This window comes from Mytilus edulis, chromosome 9, assembly GCF_963676685.1.
Source record: "Mytilus edulis chromosome 9, xbMytEdul2.2, whole genome shotgun sequence".
NCBI classification, from domain to species: Eukaryota; Metazoa; Mollusca; class Bivalvia; order Mytilida; family Mytilidae; genus Mytilus; species Mytilus edulis.
Window position 1 is genome coordinate 42,383,642 of NC_092352.1, and position 27,067 is coordinate 42,410,708.

Here is a 27,067-nt window from a genome sequence, read left to right on the forward strand (position 1 = left end):
ATGATTGACAGAAATGTGAATGACAGAGATAAGAGGATCTGGGGTAATGTGATGTGGAAGGTAAAATGAAGTTTATTCAAAAGGCATATATATCATGTATATTATATTGATGCACCATTATGGGTCTGACGTTGCAAATTATGAGTTTCTATTGATTAATTAAGGATACGGGATTTTAAAAAGGGTGAAATACTTCTAACCATCAACAAATGATCTGTATAGTGGTACATGATGATAAATATCGAAAAATGTGGATAATAACTTTAATTTCAAACTGTCTTGGTTTGAATATAACAGACAAATATTTAAACAAAAAAGAATTACTATTTAAGAAAAATGTCATTATAAAGTGTATAAATCATATAGTCTTGATTCAAATGTACACAATTATTAAAGAGCTCCCATAAAATGTTTGTATATCAAGTATTAGAAAATACAAAAACACACCAGTGAAATCGCGAGTCCGGTACTAAACTAAAGTACCTAATATGCCTTATTTTAGCCAGGATTTTAAGTATTCCTTATTTCTTCTGATAAAGTCATGTTGATTGTAATGTGTAAGGTAAACAGTATGTTTTTTGTCTTTTCAAAATTTTTCTTATGGAACCAGTCTAGATCGTTTCAACTGAAATTAACTTACGATAAACTAAATACATTTTTTAACTACTTAACCAAAATAAGTGTTGGTTTTGAGACTTGTTGAAATACGTACCATGGTATTTAATAAATATAAAACAACTATTAAATAAATCCACGGTTCTCCTTATAAAGGTGCGATTTAAAGGAGGAAACAGGTATCTACTGCCGGAGACTTTCAAATTGTACTTACTGTACTTTTGAAACCAAAGGATAATGTTAGGATTCAATTTTTTCATGCATGCAGAAGATGCAATTTATCTATTTCAATAAATTTTCAGGAGACTCCTTTTGTTTCTTACAGGACCTCATAGCTCGGTTCGTTGGCATCTGGCTGTTGTTTGTTATTAATATTGCAGAAGGTGTTGAAGGTATGTTTTGATCATTGATACAGCTATAGGTTGTGTACAACATATTGAAATGTTTTAGGTTAGTTGACATATTTTTTTGCTCCGTACTTGTTTTTGTTCTTTATTTCTATTATATTTCTTGTATCCTAATAGTTATCAAAGGTACCAGGCTTATAATGTGATACACCAGACGCGCATTTCGTCTCCATAAGACTCATCCGTGACACTCAGATGAAAATAGTTATAAATCCAAACAAGTAATGTGTATTTATCATAAACTGCAAGCTAGGTGATATTTAAGTATAAATGATAGACTTTTGTGTATATTTGTTGAAACATTATCGTTTCGCACATGAGTCCTTCTGGGAATCATTAAGTGGATAATGAGCGGAGCAAAACTATCTAAAAAACTTGGCTATTGGGGATCTATTCACACGCATCTACATTCGGTCGAAGTGGAACATATACCTCGTTGGCTTGTGCGTTGGAGTGACAAGCACTATGCACGCGTTAAAGTCAGACCTCTAGCGACAATTCACTGTTGGACTTTAGTTAGACTATTGCAATGCAAGATTAATGCGATTATTCTACATAATCTGCTTTCTACCGTAACAATTATGTTATTAATCCAGAAATCAAGCATTATAATTAAGACTGGTTTCATTGGACCAAATTAAAACAACAACCGACTACTCATGAATCATTATCCTGATTCGTTACAACCACTGTAGTATTAAAAAAAAACTAAAATCATAAAAATTGAGGTGACAGAAGATTTGTTTTAATGTACTCATTGTTATTGAACATTTGGAAACTAATCTTATCTGCTAACATGTAAGTTCAAACATACAGAACTCGAGTGCAATGTTTACAGCTGACAGAAATCATGATGCATTGAGAAGGTTTTCTTCTATTTCCTGTACAGATAATGTATGCGAACTTGTCATAATTTTTATTAACTGAACAGCATTTAAAATAATAAACTATTTGACGATTTTAACTATATTATATTGTTCGGAGCAACACCTTTGCTGTCCCTAATTATATGCAAAATTTAATTTTACAAATAACGATTCAGGATAATGAACAATATTAAAACCTCACACGTTATTTTTCAGGAGCGGCTTACGGTGAAGATTTGTTCAGGGGCAGCCTGTGCAGACACACATAACATATGTGACACTGGTAAAACTAATCTCTGCATATGTGACACAGATTTTTTCTGGAAAACCACTGCTGCAGAATGTGCCACACGTAAGAGTTGTTATTTTAATCTGGCATTTGCTAGTTGGCTCATTGACACATGTCCCTGTCGTCTCTTTGGTCAGTACTATATGTGGTTTGTTCAATTTGACCTCAAGAACACTTATATATGGTAATGGCATGCATGATGTCACCAATGTCTTTTTTAAAAGACCAAAATCACGGCATTGAACAAAACCAACCTAAAAAAGATAAATACTAAAGAAGAAGAAAACATTGCATGCATAAAATAAACCTTGAAAAAGAAATTATTCAGATTAATAAGATAAAGCACAGTCGCCTGATGATATATAAAACTGCAAAACATTTTCTTATGTTCTCCATTTTTCGCTATATTATAAAATCGTCAGGCGACTGCGATGAAAGTCAGGTAAGAATGTGCAATTATCATCACCGTAAAAAAGTAAAGGCTAATCGTTTTAAACACAAGCAGGTTAATATCACCATGATACCTACAATTGTAGCTAAAAACTGGTAAATCAAGCTATTTTCATATATCTCATAGACTTTTAGCACTTAAAAATGCAGTACAATACTCCCAATGCACAATGATAATCACAAAGAGACCAACCTTTTATACTTGAAATAAAAAGAAATGCATTTATCGTAATTTTGATTACTTGTCATATAGACCATCTTCCTGTGGCTTAATTGTATGTATGAGAAATAGGAAAACGATCTCACCACATTTGAGTTTTATTTGTTTAAGTTTTACCACCTGGTTATTTACTTTGACGTGTATAAATCCGCACTCTATCATTGATTTCCGGAAGAAAAAAATAGATCCCTTTTGATCGCTTTGTAAATGCATTTAATATTATACTAGAAAATAAAAATATACATAGTTTTAAGAAGTAAGGCTTCTAGTGACCTTACTATACTTAATGTCAAGTTATTTTTGCCTCTTAAGTTAAGACAGGATTGACTATGAAGTTATCCATTAAATTGTTTTTCTTAATTGCTTTACTTTTAACATAAACGTTTTTTTTTTAAGTTCTCCTCTGTGAGTGGCATAAACGTACTAATTTTAGATATAAATAAATAATAATTACTTCTTTTAAAATCCTTAAAAAGGCCTTTAATTTTGTTTAAAACTGGTGTAGATTCCAGAAGAATTTTCTGATGATAAATATAAAACAAATCAGAAAATGTGTGATAATTGACAAAGAGATAACTACCCACTAGAGATCAAATGACATAGATGTACAATGTTAATATATATAGGTTAAAGTACGACTGTCCGCAATATGCAAAAATACAAGTCTTGTAAACTAGATATTTTCTTTGAGAATTATTAATAACCCTTTAAAGAAAAACACAACTTCCATTTTTTTCTGTACTATCTCAAGCTACTAGTATTATAAATATCTATTGACCTATTGGAATGTGACCATTGTTGATCAAAAATGTACTTTTGTGATTTATAAAAAAGTACTGAACGTTTCTCTTACATGAGTTTACAGTATTACATTTATTTAAGAAGTCGAACCATCACACATACTTTGTTTTCTTCTCTGATTTTCTATGCAAACAGATTTTAAAATGGATATTTTCAGATTTTTTTGGTAAAAATCTGCTTTCACGATCCGATCCCAATGCTTGACCATACATATTTATTCACAATTGTTTTTTTTTTTTTATCGATAAACAGAATGACAGCAATGATTTCCAAGTGAGAGAAGTAGCGCTGTAAAACAAGGTTCAATCCAACATTTTTATTACATTTGAAAATGTCTGTACCACGTCAGGAATATGACAGTTGTTGTCCATTCATTTGATGTGTTTTGTCATTTGATTTTGCCATGTGATTAGGGACTTTCCGATTGCATTTCATCGGAGTTCAGTATTTTTGTTATTTTACTTTTTACAAACCATGACTTATTTTGGTTTAATTTATGACATTTCTCAGGACTAATGTATGGTTGTGAAAGGAGAAATAAATAGTATTGATCATTGGCGTGCATTGTGATCAAACATGTGAAAAAATCATAGTTAACGTTTTCCATAAATGAAGAATATGGATAAGAAGACACACCAACGATACCGGTTCTTTTTATCTAGTCAGATTATATTTATTCCTTGGTTTAAGATTTGAATTTTAATAAACTGCACATGAAAGGTAGAGAATCAGAAGTTTCATACTTTTTTTTTGTTACTGATTGTGTTCCATTACCTACTTTTCAAAATGTACATATTTGAAATATTTATTGATATTTCTAAACTTTGTTAGCCTAGATTCAACTGCATATTCTCAAAATTTGTTTTAATTGTTCACAAATTATAGAGGTGGCCTTAAATAAAGATTGCGATGTCGCACAGACTGCCTCAGATCAATGTAGTATAGCCAACTCTGAATGTAGAGATGACTCAGGAACTGATAAATGTCTCTGTGAAACTACCCATTATGCAAATGGAGGCGCATGCGTACTCAGTAAGACTATAAATATAATCATTTGTTTGTAACTTAATACTTGTGCGGATTTTAATAAGGATTATGTAATACCTTTCGTTTTTGCTCTTCCAAGAGTTGTATATGTTAAAAATGCTTTTCCGAAATGAATTTGAAATCTGACGATTTAAACATGCTGAATGTATTTGAATGCAATATTTGGTGAATAACATTTTTTGAATACGCCTCTTTTTTTATGGCAATATTATGATTAACAGTTATTACAGGTAGTATAGTGCATTCTCATTTAACTGACATTAAACTGCTTTAACAAATAAGTAAGGAATTTTTAAAGAGTATATCTTATTAAGCAATGAAATTGTAAGTTTCATTTTCATTTTTCAATTGTAAACATGAAAATGACAAACCTTATTTTATATCTATACGCTCAAAAATGGTTATTCTTCAGAACCCAATTTGACCATAAAGTTTGACATATTTTGATTGATAGCTTTTAAATTCTGACAGTTTTTATGATCTTCCTCTTTTTGAATTCGCCTTGAACTTGACGGAGTTATACGTTTTGGTAATAACACATGATTATTTTTCAGTATTACAGTCATGAACGTGCCTTATGAAGATAAATTCGAATAAGTTTAGCGGACGCGATAAACTATTGTGGAGGTCCAAAAATTTATTTTCAAAAACTATGAGTGTTCATGAGATTATCAAAATTACCCAACATTTACCGTTAGAGTCAATTATAAAATCTGCGATGTCACTGCAAGCCAATCGTTAAAAAGTGAAATTTATGCTGTCTCACATGTGTATTTGAAACCATGTGTCCAAAAATTAAAATGACACCAAATGATTTTTTTACGTCTGAAGCGGTTATCTGGAATTTATCAAGAACGCTCATTGTAACCTTTTTAAAGGCATGGATGTTAAACTACCTTTACATACAGGACTTAAAAGGGCATAATATTATAAACATTTTCAAACATAAAGATATGAAATTGTATCAAAATAATAATTAGATAGAGTACTTATTATGTTATCAACATACAAATTGTTTAAGATTAATATGGAGAACTAAATGTTAAAACATTTTGTTGAACTGTTGTCAGATAAAAATGTATACTAAATAAGTATAAATTATTTATTCTCTTAGTGTAAATGTGTTTTTTTGTTTTTAAAATGTCAATTCATTTACTAGTATATAAAGGTTTGAATGCACAGAACTATGAAAATTCTTATGTATTCTTCGACTTGTATAAAGATAAAGTTAAAACATTATTTTACAAGTCATACAATCAAACATTACTTGATTTTATTTTCAAGCAAGCGAACATATAATTAAAAAAATGTAAAAACAAATTCTGATATCAGTTTTGTCATCAGAAATATAAAAATATCAAGCGGAATCGATTAAACATGCTAATAGTTTTACATAATAATCAATATTCATTATCTATTCCAATCAATCTTTGACGATAAATCCAAAAAATCAAAATTGAAAATCTTCAGTTTTTCTTGTGTTCTGCTGTTACAATCTTGTTAGGGTAAAGAAAGGAAAGATGTTTTACACAGACATGTTCCTAGTTTTTGTGACCGTAGCAGGCATAGACTCCCTACAAGTATTCCAGCGAGTGTTGTCTTCTTATAAAATTTCACAATTTACAGTTGAAAGTGTCTAAGAAATTTTATACAGATTTTTTTTAATTTAGAAAAAACGCTCAACTCAGCATGTACAGATGGACAACCGGTTGGTCAGTGTAAAGACACTCTTGCAGAATGCCGAGATGAAAGCGGATTTAAATGCTTATGCAAAACCGGTTATTTTGAAAAAAAAGACGGAACATGTGCTAAACGTAAGACTTTATTAAATTAACATTCGGACATAATGAATTTAAATAACCTTTTATGATTTTAACTTTATATTTATTAAGTGCTGTGTCTTGAGGTTAATATTTTGGTCTTCGTCATTTTCTACAGGTATTCAATGGGACCATATTATTACTATGATAAGTAAAACATGAAATTATATTGATGCACGGACGCAGATTGGACATTTAATAAGTTATTCCAAATATGTTGCATTGTCTATCTGGCCAAAGTTTTGGCTTAAATCATTTCAATTGTCCTGTAAATATATATTACGTGAAATAAATTAAAAAAACAACCAGTGAAATCTCTCTAAAGATTCTTCACTCCTGTCGATTATTTGGCTAATTAGAAGATTATATAAATGTGTGTACAGAACGGAATGCCCAAACGATTAAATGTTACTGAGTCATTTATACTTTACGAAGCTCTCAAACGATTTGATTAAATGAGTTCACTTGCAGGAAGAATAACATGAATAAGATGTGATTTCGCTGCAGAATAAATCTGCTGTAAAACGACCATAAACTGATAACAAATTGTTTGCAATACTAATTTATAACGTCAAAGTACACAAATTGCACCGGGAACCCAATTGTTATCCAATGATGTGTTTAAGCTTTTGATGTTGCCATTTAATTGGGGACCTTCCGTTCGTTTGCTATTTCTTGCTGCACGTACTGATTTTGTGTTATGGGTGGATAACTGATATCCTTTGTTATTCTATTAAGAACTATATATTTAAATGTTTGAAAAGATATTAATGAATACAACAGAGTACTACTACATCACAGTTATTACATGACAGTTAACATTTGATTATTTGTTCTACTGAATTTCAGTTTAAATGAGTTTACCAATCATGACTTGTTTAAGACCTTCGACAGATGATAGCGATATGGAGTTTAGTTATACGACAAAACGTCAGCAACCCATACAGAATTTTTTATAACTGACATTTTTGCAAGAAACTAGTCTGACTGTAATGAGACTTTTAACTACTGCCAATACAGAATTGCATTTTTAGCTCACCTGTCCGTCGTCCGTCGTCCGTCGTCCGTCGTCGTCCGGCGTTAGCTTTTACAAAAATCTTCTCCTCTGAAACTACTGGGCCAAATCAAACCAAACTTGGCCACAATCATCAGTGGAGTATCTAGTTTAAAAAATGTGTGGCGTGACCCGGTTAACCAACCAAGATGGCCGCCACGGCTAAAAATAGAACATAGGGGTAAAATGCAGTTTTTGGCTTATAACTCAAAAACCAAAGCATTTAGAGCACATCTGACGGGGTAAAAATGTTTATCATGTCAAGATCTATCTGCCCTAAAATTTTCAGATGAATCGGTCAATCGGTTGTTGGGTTGCTGCCCCTGAATTGGTAATTTTGAGGAAATTTTGCTGTTTTTGGTTATTATCTTGAATATTATTATAGATAGAGATTAACTGTAAACAGCAATAATGTTCAGCAAAGTAAGATCTACAAATAAGTCAACATGACCAAAATGGTCAGTTGACCCGTTTAGGAGTTGTTGTCCTTTATAGTCAATTTTTAACCATTTTTCGTTAATCAAAGTAATCTTTTACAAAAATCTTCTCCTCTGAAACTACTGGGCCAAATTAATCCAAACTTGGCCACAATCATCTTTGGGGTATCTAGTTTAAAAAATGTGTGGCGTGACCTGGTCAACCAACCAAGATGGCCGCAACCGCTAAAAATAGAACATATGGGTAAAATGCAGTTTTTGGCTTATAACTCAAAAACCAAAGCATTTTGAGGAAATCTGACAGGGATAAAAATGTTTATCAGGTCAAGATCTATCTGCCCTGAAATTTTCAGATGAATCGGTCAATCGGTTGTTGGTTTGCTGCACCTGAATTGGTAATTTTGAGGAAATTTTGCTGTTTTTGGTTATAATCTTGAATATTATTATAGATAGAGATAAATTGTAAGCAGCAATAATGTTCAGCAAAGTAAGATCTACAAATAGGTCAACATGACCAAAATGGTCAGTTGACCCCTTTAGGAGTTATTGCCCTTTATAGTCAATCTTTAACCATTTTTCATAAATCTAAGTAATCTTTTACAAAATCTCCACTGAAACTACTAGGCCACAATCATCTTTGGGGTATCTAGTTTGAAAAATGTGTCCGATGACCTGGCCATTCAACCAAGATGGCTGCCACGGCTAAAAATAGAACATAGGGGTAAAATGCAGTTTTTGGCTTATAAATATGAAACCAAAGCATCTAGAGCAAATCTGACAAGAAGTTAAATTGTTAATCAAGTCAATATCTATCTGCCCTGAAATTTTTCAGATGAATTGGACAACTGGTTGTTGGGTTGCTGCCCTCCAATTGGTAATTTTTAAAGAAATTTTGCTGTTTTTAGTTATCTTGAATACTATTATAGATAGCGATAAACTGTAAACAGCAATAATGTTCAGCAAAGTAAGATCTACAAATAAGTCAACATGACCTAAATGGTCAATTGACCCCTTAAGGAGTTATTGCCCTTTATAGTCAATTTTTAACAATTTTCATTAATTTGGTAAATTTATGTAAATTTTTACCAAATATAGTTCTCTGTTACTAATGGGCAAAGTTCATTATAGATATAATTGTAAGAAGCAAAATCGTTCAGTAAAGTAAGAACTTCAAACACATCACCATCACCAAAATACAATTTTGTCATGAATCCATTTGTGTCCTTTGTTTAATATGCACATAGACCAAGGTGAGCGACACAGGCTCTTTAGAGCCTCTAGTTTTCGGTTGTTCCATTGTTTTTCTCTTATATATGTGTTTCCATCGGTTTAGATTGTAGCCTGAATTTGTTTTCTCTCAAGCGATTTATGATTTTTGAACTGCGGTATACTACTGTTACCTTTATTCAATTTATTTCCGGTAAATGTCAAATTGATGCCAACCAAATGCTCCAAATTGTGTTATAATTTTCATTCTTCTGATTAGATTTATGACACATCTTTGAGCTAGTGTAACTTCGTAAAACTATATACACTGATCATTGACGTATGACTTATAAACGTAAACAACAGTAATCATTATCTATACTTAACCCATTTCTCTGACGTCAGTCTATTGTTCTAACAGTGGATTATTTTTCAAGAATCAACTGGCCACCATGTTAAGTAGTAGAGAATTGATAAGAAGTAGTGGATTCGTAAACGATAATCAACGAGCGACTTTACGCTGCGACATTAAGGTGATTTTCCCGCAAAACCGAATAAAAAATAGTGCAGGAGTTATTTCCCCTATCTGGATCAAAATGTTTAATGGCGGGCGACTTTTGACGTTGCAGACACAGTACTAAATGTAGCAATAGGTAAGCTACGCGTATCGCATAAATGATGAACTATATCTCATATGGTGTCTTTTTTCATATTATAATGTATTTTCACACCAAATAATGGAAATAATTTGAGTGAAAGCTGTATTTATCAAAAGAAAGATCGCAAGCGGAGTTTAAGCTCCGCCCACTTTTTACCTTATTTGGAAATTCAATGTAGTCGTGAAGCTTGCAGTTTGCAAGTCTGTTAATTGAAGATAATTGAAGCAGCCGTGCACTTGTCAGTTGAGATTAAAACGATCTGGTTGAAGAAACTGATGAGAACAAATGGAAAATTTATTCAATATGATCCATTTTCAGGGCAAAACATGATTTAAAAGGATAATCATGGTGTAATTTATCGCTTTCAGGTATAATAATCTAGAGATATACTAAAATTATGCAGACGGCATGACTGGCTTGTGCATCGGATAGATCAGATATAACCACGTGTTGCAATATTTAATTTCAACCATAGCCAGTATCTATCACAGGGGTTCTTCTTCACAGGTGTTTGTTAATCCTATGGTCGGTCCACACAAATTATGAACGTTCATCTTGTGTCAGATAACTTAGGAAAATGAAGAAATAAAATAAAAACATGTGCCTGTGCCTCTTATCGCCTTTTTAATAATAATATGCATTAACATACATGTATTTCAATTGCATGATGCCACAGGGGCGGATCCAGCCATTTTATAAAGGACGGGTTCCCGGCCAACCCAGGACGGTGACATCCCATTAGTCCGACAACCATTATTCCGACAGCCCATTACTCCGACAACCCAATATTCCGACAGCCCATTATTCCGACAACTCATTACTCCGACAACCCATTATTCCGACTATGCATCTATCTTGTGTGTATGGGTAAACATTGACCTATATTGGTTTACTTTTGTAAATTGTTATTTAGATGGAGAGTTGTCTCATTGGCACTCACACAACATCTTCCTATATCTATTGATACTGAATGTTGTTTGATATCAATGTGTAATTTTTTTTCTTTTTTCCTATTTTGTTTAGGCTCCGATTTCAGGGTTTATTGAACATGTTGAAGTCGGCTATATCGTGTGATGCGTTTTCAGATTTATAACTCAATTGATAGCCAAGTTGAAAATTCTCGTCATATTTTTCTCAGAAACTACAAAACAATGATTTCTGAAATTTTGTTTCAATGTTTATATAAGTCTGTTATACTGTCTGGTGCTTTTCAGATTCACAAATCAACAACTTTCGGCTATTTACCGAAATATTTAAGCGGGGTATCGTCAGTAGCTCGCACCATCACTGGTTGGTCATCTTGATTTATATATATGCTCTTAATACCCTGTAATTTGGAAAATGAAATATTCTTTTCTGTTCTATTCTGTATAGATACAGATTTCGAATTGAGTATATAGAAAGTATTCGAACTATCTTAGTCTTATGTAACATATGTATACGTAGTTATTTCTTAAAATCTGTTATTACATAAACGTAATAATATACAGACAGACAAATTTTATTTTACCCTGATACCCTGATATTTGACTTGAAAAGTGTCGGACTTATGGGTTGTCGGAGTATTGGGCTGTCGGAGCAATGGGTTGTCGGACTATTGGGTTGTCGAACTAATGGGTTGTCGGAACAATGGGCTGTCGGAATAATGGCGTGTAACCCCCAGGACAAAGGGGGGTTCCAACCCTTGGATCCGCCAATGTGCTAGTCCAAATAATTATGACGTCTTGAAAGGCTAATATAATTTTTTTTCTTTGACGCCTAAGTTTTAATTTTTTTCTTTGACGCCTTACTTAGGCGTCAAAGAAAAAAATTATATTAGCCTTTCAAGACGTCATAATTATTTGGACTACCAATGTGCCATCAGTTATGTAAACATTGTACTTATTTACATCATGCCATTTGTCCAAAGTAAAAAAATTATTCCTGCAGGACACATAAAATAAAAAAACTTATTTACCGGGGCTAATTATTCTTCATCAAAACTACTCCAAATGAATATGACGTGTTGAAAGGCTATTATATTTTTTTATTTCGAAGTAAGGTGTCAAAGAAAAAAAAGAAAATAGCCTTTCAAGATCGAAAGTAATTAAGGTGTCAAAGAAAAAAAATAAACTAGCATTTCAAGACGTCATAATTATTTGGACATCAAAACCACCTTTAAATAATTATTTCAATTCATCATCCCTAACAAACATTTTTGTGTTGGTCTGTAATTGGTAATAGTCTATATAATTAAGACGTCTGGCAAGACTATTTTTATTTTTTATCTGAGACAGCCAGTAGGAAGCTTAAGGCGTCCAAGAAAAAAAATTAGATAGCCTTGCCAGACATTATAATTATTTGGACTAGGTCTGTAATTTAGCAGTTCATGTTCAGATGTAATTGTAACCTCTTACAAGGCTACATGAAGCTATTTCATTTTTCGCAGGAAGGCCCAAAGCTAAAATAAAATAGCCTTGCAAGATGTCTTAATTTTTTAGACTAAGAATAGACCATTTGCTATTATTATTGTGTGCAATATAGATAAAGACTGAGAAAGCATTGTCCACTTGAATGTTTCGTACATGTAATATGGGGCTGTATCTTGTAATTATTTGGAATAGAGGAAAGAACATTTTACACCGGAGTTGAATTTCTTTAATATACAGTCTAATGTTATTGCATGTATTTCTTCTTTCAATTTTTTTGCTGCAATTCCTTTCTAATAATGGATTTTGCCATTCATAGTATGAAAGTTATTATTACATGTATAAGGCAAACACAATATTTGTCTGTTTAAGGTTACATACATCAAATAAATAGGGTAGGTAGGTCGGTATTTCCATTTTATTTTATTTTTTCATTTTAATTTTTTGGCATCATGGATTTTAGAGTTATGTGGTTTTATCTTGTCATGGGCCGAGTTCACCTGTATTTTTAAAGATTGAATTATTTCCCTTTGTTATTGGTTGGAAAAAATGGTGGCGAAGTGTTTATTTCATCACACGAGTTGCGAAATTTCCTTAAAACAGCTGCTATATTTATGATTGTGAACATTAGGATGTATCAGGCAATTGACTTATATTATTGGCAACGCTACAAAAATGTAAATGCACTTTTGACTCTAGTTCAGTTTATTTTTCACTTTACGACGGAAATAAAATGACTATATAAAAGGATCGGTGCTCAAAAATAGGGTAGGTCAGGTAACCGTAAACAGACATATATTTTTTTGGCCTAATTAGGAAAGACTAAAAGAAGCAATAATCTGAGGCTTGTTAATATGTAGTTTGCTCATCAAGACTGGCTTCTTTGACATATTATTTTTTTATATATATATATATATAATAATTATTATCAGTATTAAAATTGAATAGTCACTGCATGCATTTTCCCTCTAAAAAATAGAGTACATGTATGACATCAAATATCTGAACTGTGTCCCTGTTCAGTGTTGGTTGGAATTAAATCCATTACTCAAAGCTAAATCCCCAGTAAACAGAATCAAACTATAATGGTATTTGTAAAATTTTATTTGTGAAACCACATGACCAAGAGGCAGAAAAAAGCCCCACTTGTAATAAAGCTGTGTATTCTGTTACAACAGACAACTGTGTGCAAGCATGAAAGTATGCAAATCATCATTTTTGTCGAGCCTGCAACTTTTGTTGCAGAAAGCTCGACATAGGGATAGTGATCCGGCGGCGGCGGCTACGGCGGCGGCGGCGGTGTTAGCTCACTTCTTAAAAGCTTTGTATTTTAGAAGGTGGAAGACCTGGATGCTTCATACTTTGTATATAGATGCTTCATGTCACGAAGTTTCCGTCAGTCACTTGTCCAATGTCCTTGACCTCATTTTCATGGTTGAGTGACCACTTGAAAAAAAAGTTCAAATTTTTTGTAATGTTGAATTCTCTCTTATTATAAGTACATTTTTGTGTAATAGGATAACTATATTTGATATGTGCGTACCTTGCAAGGTCTTCATGTCTGTCAGACAGTTTTCACTTGACCTCGACCTCATTTCATGGATCAGTGAACAAGGTTAAGTTTTGGTGGTCAGGTCCATATCTCAGATATTATAAGCAATAGGGCTAGTATATTCAGTGTATGGAAGGACTGTAAGGTGTACATGTCCAACTGGCAGGTGTCATTTGACCTTGACCTCATTTTCATGGTTCAGCGGTTATAGTTAAATTTTTGTGTTTTGGTCTGTTTTTCTCATACTATATGCAATAGGTCTACTATATTTGTTGTAGGGAATGATTGTAAGGTGTACATGTCTAGCGGGCAGACGTCATGTGACCTTGACCTCATTTTCATGGTTCAGTGGTCAAAGTTAAGTTTTTGAGTTTTGGTCTTTTTATCTAATACTATATGCCATAGGTCAACTATGTTTGGTGTATGGAAATATTCTATGATCTTTATGTCATTCGCGCAGGTTTTATTTGACCGGGACCTCATTTTCACGGTTCATTGCACAGTGTTAAGTTTTTGTGTTTGGTCTATTTTTCTTAAACTATAAGTAATGGGTCAACTATATATGTTGTATAGAAGCATTGTTAGCTGTACATGTCTGCCTGGCATGGTTCATCTGACCTTGACCTCATTTTCAAGGTTTATTGGTCTTTGTTTAGTTATCTTGGTTAATGTTAAGTTTATGTGACAGTTGTAATAAAGCTTAAATAATATTCAAGTGAAAAACCTGAAGAAAGACTTTGTATTTTTTGTAATCTTCAAGAAGCCGAAACTGAACTACACTTTATCTTTAATTGTCCGCTTTATTTGAATTGTCGAAATAACATTTTTGGTGAACTTTTAACTACAGAACTCTTCTTAGATCTGAATCATGAACAAAAACTGAACATTTTAATGTCTCTTCACACAAGAAAATTAGCAAAATATATCGTTCGTGCATTTCATATCCGACGTCAGGTGCTATATAATCTATGAACATTTAATTTTTGTGTATATTTATTCTAACTTTTTGAACTTTAATTTCAAATGATTTGAGAAATTGTGTATATATACATGTATAACGTGATTATGTTTAACCTTACTGATATTTTAAAAAGGTGACTTATAGGTCCAATGGGCCGGGTGTAACTTTGACTATAAACTTTGTAATTGTATTATATTTATGTTCACAAGTCACTATAATAAACAAATTACTTACTTACTTACTTACTTACTTAGGACTATCAACATAATATCAATGATTAGTATAGAAGGCGAGACATTTCAGCGTGTGCACTCTTGTTTAAACTAAACAGCTGTTTAGAAACGGTCAAACCGATAGATGAGAGGGAGGGTCTCATATTCTTATTGCTGTGAATGTAAGTCTACCTCAATCTACTAATATTTATTACATAGTGCTCTTTTTTAAAATGTGTGAAAATTTAATTTTTGTTCAAATGTTGAATGAAGACATTTATATACTACAGGTAAAAAAGGATGGGAATTATTTTGTTAGCATTTTAATTGTACCTTTTTGAAGAAGTATGTTTGCACTAACTTTTGATTACTTTTTTCATTTTGAAAATTTCATTTGATATATACATTTGTACATTGTACATGTATTATATTTGGATTTTTATATTTCAGGGATAAAGACCTTAGACCTGCAGTCAGACACCAGTTAAAAGTTACTTATTATATAACTCATGATCATCATGGCCATTATCATGATATCATGATTATGGAAGATCTGATTAAAATTTGTTTAGAAAGCTACCAAATATGTCCGTGAAAAATAGAAAAAAGACAGCAATTCTACATAATGTACCGTACTAAGCAGAAGCATTGAATGTTTCAAGACCAAATGAATTGGAATTTAGTGTTTTGATGCTGAAAAACGAGGAATATTAATTTTCATCATTATTGAAGTTAATTATTGAATTGAAGATTTTTTTACCTCAGTTAAAATGAATTCCAAATATACATGATATCAGCAGTTCGGAAATTTGTGAATATTCTTAGAATAGGAGCTTCAAAAAGGATTTCAGTTAAAAAATTGTATTTCATGGATGTAAAAAATGTAATTTGTTGTCTCTTTCATGAAATATATGAAAAAATCTGCAATATCTAACCAAGACGAGTGAGAGATCTACAAATAGACATGCTATTCAGTTGAATTGTAAACATGGTAAAGAGGAATTTTGAAATATTCATTTATAAGACTTATATGAGTGTTTTGTTATTTTTATGGCGATTACAGGCAATTCAATATAAATATTAATCATACCAGTAAACCTACAGATATGTACATTTTCATGAGATATGTACATGTATGCATGCAAATCACTGATGTACCACTAATGGAGTTGCATGTACAAAAATGTACATGTAATAATAAAAGTAAGAATATGACATATGAAACAACTCTCCATCAGGGAACAAATTATAGTCCTATACATTTTGTACATGTACATTTATGTATTGGCCACCAGAGAACAAGAAAATCATATTTTGTCATTATTTATATTTCAATCTCATTTCATAACACACAAACTACAGGTTTACAAAAGGTTTAAAAGCATAATAAAGTGTTTTGATTGCAGTTGTTGGTCATATTGATGTTGGCCTTCAATACTGAGCAAGACCTCTGTACAAGACTACAAGTGTAACAGCCACACAATGTTTGAACCAAAAAAAAATGGGTAGTTTTCTTTGTTTGCATTTATATCATGTAGCTGCTATTTTGTACATGTGTACATTTACATACATGTTCATGTGTATCTAACTTTTCTACAGGTACGTACATACATGTATACTTGGGAAATCGGAATTATATTATATTTGTCCTGTCCCCTATATCATGATTCATTCATTTGATTACCACATTACAATGTATACATGTATGGCAATGAGACAGCATTCCCAACACACAGACAGAAATTACTTTCTTCTTATTTTAAATTTACATGTATCATATTTATGTACATATAGTACAGACTGTACAGCTAGAATTTGATACAAAAATAAGATGATGTGGTATAATTGCCAATGAAGTTTTGATTAACAATTACAATTAAGTTGTGTTACTTTTGTGATTGGGTCAGGTAAAGATAGGTTATATATACTGGTACATAGAATTTCTTTTATTCTGACAGAAAAGTTGGCTCCGATCTCAGCAATGAAAACACGATTGATCATGTTGATTGTGCTGAATGTCACGTAAGCACTTGCAGCTATTTCTTGGCTGTCCATTTGTATTGGTGGCCACTTTGTACAGTAGGCAGGATTTTAATACGAAATTAGCGACCTAAAAAAATAAGTCACTATTTCCAACGTCATGGTAAAAATGTATACTTTTAAAACTTTTGAAAATGTTAGAATAAGTAAAATTTTGCTCCAAATAGCAATGAATGGGTTGAAAAGGAATATTCTGTCCAACAAAATACAGGAAATAACAATGGACATAAAAAAAAGCAAGCCATACAAAATTAACTAGCCTGACAACTGTTGAAAAATCAATCATTTAGAGGCCAAAAAAAAAAATCACCCTGCGTATGCCCCCCCCCCCCCCCCCCATGAAAATAAATTCAAAAAGACCTCCAAATCATGATTTACACCAGTCACTTGATTAACAGCAGATATTCAACAAGTAAAATTTGAATATTTTTATGCAGGTAGGTTATTTTATTTAAATTTTAAAATTGCCAATGACACACCGATCAAACACAAAAATAATGAATTTCTGAATTCTTAATGAAAATGCAACTTTTCCCAGTAAAATGTTAATGGTTTACAATACAAAAACACTAGAAGAGACATAGTAGGGTAATCTATTAATTTATATTATGAACATACACTTGTTAAAATCGGAGCTATAATACAAGCACCCCAGATGGCGAATTTAAACAAAAAAGGGGGAGGGCTGCGTGCCCCAACAATAATCGACGTTTGGAGTGCTACACATAAACATAAAAATGACCTGAATAATTCTGAATTTGTTTCCTTCAAATGATAAAGCAAGCAATAAGGGCATATTTGTTTATTCGCTCAATTATATTATTACATAAAACGCCGGTGAAAACAAAATATACACATAGTTTTTCCGTCAGCCGATCCGACTATTACATGGTCTTTTAAACGCTTTTTTCTTGCATTTCATGGCGATTATGTTACTACACGTTAAATTAATTGAAAAGTGCAGGTACAAGAGCTATACCAACCCACTACATTCTGGTATTGGTAGAAAGGCCACATTTCATATTTTTCAAAAAGTGCTGCTACTAGTTATATAGCGTTCGTGTAAAGGAAATTTTACAACCCGAAGTGCCAAAAAGTCAATAAATCGATAAAATTCTCCATGTTTTATTGTTTTTTATTTACAAAACATCTAATAAAAAACTAGTAACAGCACTTTCCAAGTAAAACAATGTATGCCGATTACAGGGAGACCAAAATCAGGGTGATCCGATATCATCTTCAACCTGCACTTTTGACTTTTTTGGAAATTGTCGTTACTTTCAGTTTGAAGTCATGTGACACTAGTGTATTTATATTTTTCTAAAAATAAAAGTTTGGAATGTAAATCAGAATAGACCCTTTTCCATCCGTTTACTCCTTTGACGTGTATTTTGACTTTTAGACAGAGAAAAATATCTCTGAGTTCAATATGATGTTTCTTGTGTATAAAAATGGGAAATTTCTTGAAATGCCCTTAACATCGCTGCGTAGTCGCGAGTTGATTATCGTTTTCGAATCCACTACTTCTTATCAATTCTCTAGCTTAACCCATTTCTAGTAAAACAACTATCTGTTTCATGATCTGACAATGAATCAACGGAATTTCATGAACATAATTTCGTATTTTGTCTTTTTTATTCTCTGATAGCTGGAAATGATTAGATCCACACGGTTCACATTTTTATATAACTTAATATAAGTTAAATTTAACTTAAATGTGTTGTTATCTTCCCTTATTATTACCAGATTTTATATTTGTAAATAATTATTTCATTCTATGTTTAAGCATTACAAATTATCTATATTGATTAGATTTTAGTATTTATAATTCATTCAAAAAGACACATAATTAATATACGTAATTTTTTAAATCTTTTTTTGAAAGTTAAAAAAATTTGACTACTAACATTTAGAAACCTTTAATATTTACATATATTGTTTTTAGCAACCGAATGAGCAGTCAATGCCGTCAATATCTCCCAATTGATTAGGTTTACAACACACATTAAAAATGACTTAAAAATTTTAAATCTTATTGAAGTGAAAATGTCACAGTAACATCACTTCTCTAGAAACCAGTTGATGATAAGATAGATACAAGTGATTAGTCTTATTTAAAAAATTATATATAAATTTTGTGTAAAATGGTTCCCTTTCATTATCTTTTGATTATTGTAACATTATTTCATTTGGCATCCATCGACAATCAGTTAATGAACTAGTATTATTTGTGGTACTCATTCTGAAACCCAAGCAGACCTGCTCTTATTACAAATGTACAATATATAAGGTATTCAATTTTGCAGAGTATCATGCAAGCTGTTCATAGCCGTGATCGTCTAGTCGTTGACATGGTAAAAAAAAATTGTGATATCAACAGTGCCAAGTTCAAGCCTAGTATCCTGAATTATTTTTTTTTGCAATATTTTTCTCTACTAAAAAGTAAAATCACAAAAATACTGAACTCAGAGAAATCAATTCGGAAAGTCCATAATATTGTTTTTAATCTTAGGGGTATCTTTATTTCATTTTTACTATAAAGTTGACGATTTTGTATCTAGTTTTGCCGCCAAAGAAGTAGTTTTATAGTCAAAGCTTATCACTCTTTATTAAAATTAGAGTCAGTAAGATGTTGATTTATATAATCAAACAAAGAAAAACTAAGTGATCATGGTATGATATCATTTTAATACTAAAACCAAAATTAAGCATTTGCCATGATCAAAAGGGAAAGGCCTTGTACATTAAAAGTCATAAGTGTAATGTGTACATGGATGTTTATTTTATTAAGGAATTGTACTAATAAGTAATATTTACAATTCATTGATTTAAAAATCACCTGTGTAGATATTTTATTAGATAACAAAAAGACTGAAATTCAGTATATTGACATGCATTGACAGATATACGATATAAGAGTGATATTTAATTAGTAATATCGGCACTCGTGGTCTAGTGGTATCATGCATAGACTACAGACTTTACTGACGAAAATACGCGCGAGTTCGAATCTTTCATTAGTCACTCGTTTTTGAGAATATCACATGCCGTAAGTTAAAAGTTTAAAGTTATGATATAAGTTATCTTAAGTTAACATGGTGGCCAGTGGATTCTTGAAAATTAATCCACTGTTAGAACAATAGACTGACGTCAGAGAAATGGGTTAACTTAAGATAACTTATATCATAACTTTAAACTTTTAACTTACGGCATGTGATATTCTCAAAAACGAAAACTAATGAAAGATTCGAACTCGCGCGTATTTTCGTCAGTAAAGTCTGTAGTCTATGCATGATACCACTAGACCACGAGTGCCGATATAAATTACTAATTAAATATCACTCTTATATCGTATATCTGTCAATGCATGTCAATATACTGAATTTCAGTCTTTTTGTTATCTAATAAAATATCTACACAGGTGATTTTTAAATCAATGAATTGTAAATATTACTTATTAGTACAATTCCTTAATAAAATAAACATCCATGTACACATTACACTTATGACTTTTAATGTACAAGGCCTTTCCCTTTTGATCATGGCAAATGCTTAATTTTGGTTTTAGTATTAAAATGATATCATACCATGATCACTTAGTTTTTCTTTGTTTGATCATATAAATCAACATCTTACTGACTCTAATTTTAATAAAGAGTGATAAGCTTTGACTATAAAACTACTTCTTTGGCGGCAAAACTAGATACAAAATCGTCAACTTTATAGTAAAAATGAAATAAAGATACCCCTAAGATTAAAAACAATATTATGGACTTTCCGAATTGATTTCTCTGAGTTCAGTATTTTTGTGATTTTACTTTTTAGTAGAGAAAAATATTGCAAAAAAAATCATTCAGGATACTAGGCTTGAACTTGGCACTGTTGATATCACAATTTTGTTTTACCATGTCAACGACTAGACGATCACGGCTATGAACAGCTTACATGATACTCTGCAAAATTGAATACCTTATATATTGTACATTTGTAATAAGAGCAAGTCTGCTTGGGTTTCAGAATGAGTACCACAAATAATACTAGTTCATTAACTGATTGTCGATGGATGCCAAATGAAATAATGTTACAATAATCAAAAGATAATGAAAGGGAACCATTTTACACAAAATTTATATATAATTTTTTAAATAAGACTAATCACTTGTATCTATCTTATCATCAACTGGTTTCTAGAGAAGTGATGTTACTGTGACATTTTCAATTCAATAAGATTTAAAATTTTTAAGTCATTTTTAATGTGTGTTGTAAACCTAATCAATTGGGAGATATTGACGGCATTGACTGCTCATTCGGTTGCTAAAAACAATATATGTAAATATTAAAGGTTTCTAAATGTTAGTAGTCAAATTTTTTTAACTTTCAAAAAAAGATTTAAAAAATTACGTATATTAATTATGTGTCTTTTTGAATGAATTATAAATACTAAAATCTAATCAATATAGATAATTTGTAATGCTTAAACATAGAATGAAATAATTATTTACAAATATAAAATCTGGTAATAATAAGGGAAGATAACAACACATTTAAGTTAAATTTAACTTATATTAAGTTATATAAAAATGTGAACCGTGTGGATCTAATCATTTCCAGCTATCAGAGAATAAAAAAGACAAAATACGAAATTATGTTCATGAAATTCCGTTGATTCATTGTCAGATCATGAAACAGATAGTTGTTTTACTAGAAATGGGTTAAGCTAGAGAATTGATAAGAAGTAGTGGATTCGAAAACGATAATCAACTCGCGACTAAAGTCGCTCGTTGATTATCGTTTACGAATCCACTACTTCTTATCAATTCTCTACTACATAATAGATATGTATAAATAAAATCATCAAAGAATCGATAATAGTATGGCTGTCTGTTTTCTTTGATGTAATATTATGATTATATGTAACTTTACTGTATAAGAAAGAGAGAGATTCGAATCTTACATGACTTTGAGTTAATTTCTCACTGTTTGTCTTTTTAGCTCACCTGGCCCAAAGGGCCAAGTGAGCTTTTCCCATCACTTTGCGTCCGGCGTCCGTCGTCTGTCGTCCGTCGTCCGTCGTCCGACGTCGTTAACTTTTACAAAAATCTTCTCCTCTGAAACTACTGGGCCAAATTGAACCAAACTTGGCCACAATCATCATTGGGGTATCTAGTTTAAAAAATGTGTGGCGTGACCCGGTCAACCAACCAAGATGGCCGCCACGGCTAAAAATAGAACATAGGGGTAAAATGCAGTTTTTGGCTTATAACTCAAAAACCAAAGCATTTAGAGGAAATCTGACAGGGGTAAATATGTTTATCAGGTCAAGATCTATCTGCCCTGAAATTTTCAGATGAATCGGTCAACCCGTTGTTGGGTTGCTGCCCCTGAATTGGTCATTTTTAGGAAATTTTGCTGCTTTTGGTTATTATCTTGAATATTATTATAGATAGAGATAAACTGTAAACAGCAATAATGTTCGGCAAAGTTAGATTTACTAGTAAGTCAACATGACCGAAATGGTCAGTTGACCCCTTTAGGAGTTATTGCCCTTTATAGTCAATTTTTAACCATTTTTCATAAATATAAGTAATCTTTAACAAAAATCTTCTCCTCTGAAACAACTGGGCCAAATTAATCCAAACTTGGCCACAACCATCTTTGGGGTATCTAGTTTAAAAAATGTGTGGCGTGACTCGGTCAACCAACCAAGATGGCCGCCACGGCTAAAAATAGAACATAGGGATGAAATGCAGTTTTTGGCTTATAACTCAAAAACCAAAGTATTTAGAGGAATTCTGATGAGGGGTAAAAATGTTTATCAGGTCAAGATCTATCTGCCCTGAAATTTTCAGATGAATCGGTCAACCCGTTGTTGGGTTGCTGCCCCTGAATTGGTCATTTTTAGGAAATTTTGCTGCTTTTGGTTATTATCTTGAATATTATTATAGATAGAGATAAACTGTAAACAGCAATAATGTTCGGCAAAGTTAGATTTACTAGTAAGTCAACATGACCGAAATGGTCAGTTGACCCCTTTAGGAGTTATTGCCCTTTATAGTCAATTTTTAACCATTTTTCATAAATATAAGTAATCTTTTACAAAAATCTTCTCCTCTGAAACAACTGGGCCAAATTAATCCAAACTTGGCCACAATCATCTTTGGGGTATCTAGTTTACAAAATGTGTGGCGTGACTCGGTCAACCAACCAAGATGGCCGCCACGGCTAAAAATAGAACATAGGGGTAAAATGCAGTTTTTGGCTTATAACTCAAAAACCAAAGTATTTAGAGGAATTCTGACAGGGATAAAAATGTTTATCAGGTCAAGATCTATCTGCCCTGAAATTTTCAGATGAATCGGTCAACCTGTTGTTGGGTTGCTGCCCCTGAATTGGTAATTTTGAGGAAATTTTTGCCGTTTTTGGTTTTTATCTTGAATATTATTATAGATAGAGATAAACTGTAAACAGGAATAATGTTCATCAAAGTTAGATTTACAAATAAGTCAACATTACCGAAATGGTCAGTTGACCCCTTCAGGAGTTATTGCCCTTTATAGACAATTTTTAACCATTTTTCATAAATCTAAGTAATCTTTTACAAAAATCTTCTCCTCTGAAACTAATGGGCCAAATTAATCCAAAGTTGGCCACAATCATCTTTGGGGTATCTAGTTTTAAAAATGTGTGGCGTGACTCGGTCAACCAACCAAGATGGCCGCCACGGCTAAAAATAGAACATAGGGGTAAAATGCAGTTTTTGGCTGATAACTCAAAAACCAAAACATTTAGAGGAAATATCTGACGAAGTAAAAATGTTTTACAGGTCAAGATCTATCTGCCCTGAAATTTTCAGATGAATCGGTCAACCTGTTGTTGGGTTGCTGCCCCTGAATTGGTAATTTTGAGGAAATTTTGCTGTTTTTGGTTATTATCTTGAATATTATTATAGATAGAGATAAACTGTAAACAGCAATAATGTTCATCAAAGTAAGATTTACAAATAAGTCAACATGACCGAAATGGTCAGTTGACCCCTTTAGGAGTTATTGCCCTTTATAGTCAATTTTTAACCATTTTTCGTAAATCTTAGTTATCTTTTACAAAAATCTTCTCCTCTGAAACTACTGGCCCAAATTAATTCAAACTTGGCCACAATCATCTTTGAGGTACCTTGTTTGAAAAATGTGTCCGATGACCTGGCCTTCCAACCAAGATGGCCACCACGGCTAAAAATAGAACAGGGGTAAAATGTAGTTTTTTGCTTATAACTCTGAAACACAAATCATTTAGAGGAAATCTGACATGGAGTTAAATTTTTAATCAAGTCAATATATATCTGCCCTGAAATATTCAAATGAATTGGACAACCGGTTGTTGGGTTGCTGCCCTCCAATTGGTAATTTTTAAAGAAATTTTGCTGTTTTTGGTTATTATCTTGAATACTATTATAGATAGCGGTAAACTGTAAACAGCGATAATGTTCATCAAAGTAAGATCTACAAATAAGTCCCATGACCTAAATGGTCCATTGACCCCTTAAGGAGTTATTGCCCTTTATAGTCATTTTTTAACAATTTTCATTAATTTGGTAAATTTAAATAAATTTTTACCAAATATTTTTTCTCTGTTACTAATGGGCAAAGTTCATTATAGATATCATTGTAAGAAGCAAGAATGTTCAGTAAAGTAAGAACTTCAAACACATCACCATCACCAAAATACAATTTTGTCATGAATCCATTTGTGTCCTTTGTTTAATATGCACATAGACCAAGGTGAGCGACACAGGCTCTTTAGAGCCTCTAGTTTTGGTTTATTATGATATTACACGTTTGAATTATCTATTTACCTTAAAAGAATTTTTACTTATTGATTCAATTAATAGAACCATATTTCTGATTATCATTCCAAAATGCAGAGATTGCTGGCTTGGGTGGTCCTTGCGTCGCCTCGGAACCTGCTCCAGATCAATGTGCTGTAGAAAACGCGGAATGTAAAGCATATGGAACTGCTAAATGTAAATGTAAAGTCACCCACTATGTAAATGTAGCAACTTGCACAATCAGTAAGGCTACATATTAACTAATTATTGTGTATCAATATAAAATGACAAATCAATTCTAGCTTTACCAGAGGTGCGTTTTTGTACTGTTTTTGTCTGAGTTATCTTTAATAACCGACTACTTAAAGGTTCCTTTTTGATTTAGTGTCAAATTGTAAGAAAAGAACATTTTAAAGCCACGTTCCTTTCAGTGTCATTTTGTTTTTTGTAGATTATTTTTTCTGTGTTTATATGCTTATATTTAGTGGAAATTAATCTGCATACAGAAGATGTTTTTACAATTTATGTTTAAGTCATTAAAATTTAAGCTTTGATTGTGTTTTTGTCATGCAAATTTTTATTTAAATACATTAATTAATTGGGCACGTGCAAATAATTGGTTAACAGTTAACGAGTTAACCAGTGTGAATAATATTTGTACTTTCTAGGTTTTCAATATTTGTGGTATCGGTCTTCCAAAACACGAAAGAAAGTTATTCTTATATGAAATGATTGATTGTAAAACTACATAAGGATTATACATATATATATAAATGATGTACTGCCACGCTTTAAAATAACCCAGATTGCCGTGAGTGACTACACCTTTTATATCTCAGTGCACTTGGGATTAAGGATACTACTGGAACTAAACGGGCTGCTGACTATGTTGATATACAATTGTTGAATAATCCTTTATTGAGATATGAAATTGAATTTGCCATTTATATTGTCGCCTTTCGATATAGCTAGTTTTAGAAACCGGTCAGAAATTTATTTCATGCCCTTTTAGCGGTGTAAGATTTGTATATGCGAATTTGTAAGAAATACATAGCTTTGATAGAGTCAATGTTTATACGTACTATTTACAATTGTAGACTCTTCTCGATTAATAGCTTGACGTAATATATTGATACCGTTCTAGTGTGTATAACCAGATATCGGAAAGGAATAGTCTCTGTATTGGAGAACTGTCACAATAACCTATACTTAATATTTATGTTGCTTTTTAATTACAGGAAAGAGTCCAAAAGTCAGTTGTGCATCAGGTGAATGTGTAACCCATGCATCCTGTGACTCTGGTACTAGTATATGTGTGTGTGATGCCGGTTACGATCCATCACTAACTATAAGTCCTACCATGTGTAAGTTTAAGTTAGGTTATAATGCATTAGTAACATAAAATAAAACTCGTCGACATTTGGCACTCAATTGTTTCATTTCTATGATCTGTAAGTTAACTGTGATAAAAAGTTAAAAAAATTCTAAGAAGGAGATTCTCAAATATCATACATCGCTTACTGCTATTTTTTATTTGCGCGTCTCTGATGAGTCTGATGTAAACGGAACGAGCATCTCGCATACCAAATTCTAACACTGATATATTTGACAAGTGTTTAAAAGTCTTTGCTTCCTTTACATCCCAAGTTACTGCCGTCCTTTATTCTATCAATCTTATCAATTACTCATAAAAAATTCAATCAAATTCATTACGACTAATGGTATAGTGTTTTGTTTATTTGACGTTTATTTCAGTTACTAACAACGACCATTAAATTGTGTCTATGTTTGCATGTACCTTCATGTTCTATTTGTCGAGTATTTATGAATTTAAAGGTTTTCAATACACTTATTGTATTCCTTCAGATTCCTAAAAATATCTCACAAATGTAGACTTTAAAAAAAAAGAATCAATAATATAAGGTCTGTTTTAGCATTTCCTTGATCAAAATTTCATCAAATCTGGAAGAAAATCTTAAAAAATCCAATCTTCATATAAGTTCTATTTTGTAATATTTTGCAGGCAGTGGTGTTGTCAAAGTCATAACTCAGTCATATATGTTCATCATACCTATCCTTGTATCCATGATGTTGCCTATAAGATGGAAGTGTTTTCTTGACCATTTTGAATTGTTTTGTTTTTTCGATATGTGATTAGTATTTATAAGATTTATATTTGAATGGTCAACTTTCTATTAATC

At 31.9% G+C, this 27,067-nt stretch overlaps 1 protein-coding gene across 1 annotated transcript; it reads left to right on the forward strand.

Annotated features, from left to right (window-relative positions):
* Positions 1–26,268, forward strand: LOC139489974 (uncharacterized). The gene is made up of 4 exons (XM_071276826.1): positions 1–60; positions 2,105–2,240; positions 4,534–4,680; positions 26,105–26,268. The coding sequence occupies exons 1-4, from the start codon at positions 1–3 to the stop codon at positions 26,266–26,268; spliced, it is 507 nt and encodes a 168-aa protein (XP_071132927.1).
* The last annotated feature ends 799 nt before the right edge of the window (positions 26,269–27,067 follow it).

Excerpts from the sequence above, each read along its gene's own strand:
- LOC139489974 (XM_071276826.1), top strand. The coding sequence starts at position 1 with ATGATTGACAGAAATGTGAATGACAGAGATAAGAGGATCTGGGGTAAT. Across the intron at positions 2,241-4,533 it reads TGCTGCAGAATGTGCCACAC|AGGTGGCCTTAAATAAAGAT; the intron begins GTAAGAGTTGTT and ends CACAAATTATAG. Across the intron at positions 4,681-26,104 it reads TGGAGGCGCATGCGTACTCA|GAAAGAGTCCAAAAGTCAGT; the intron begins GTAAGACTATAA and ends TTTTAATTACAG.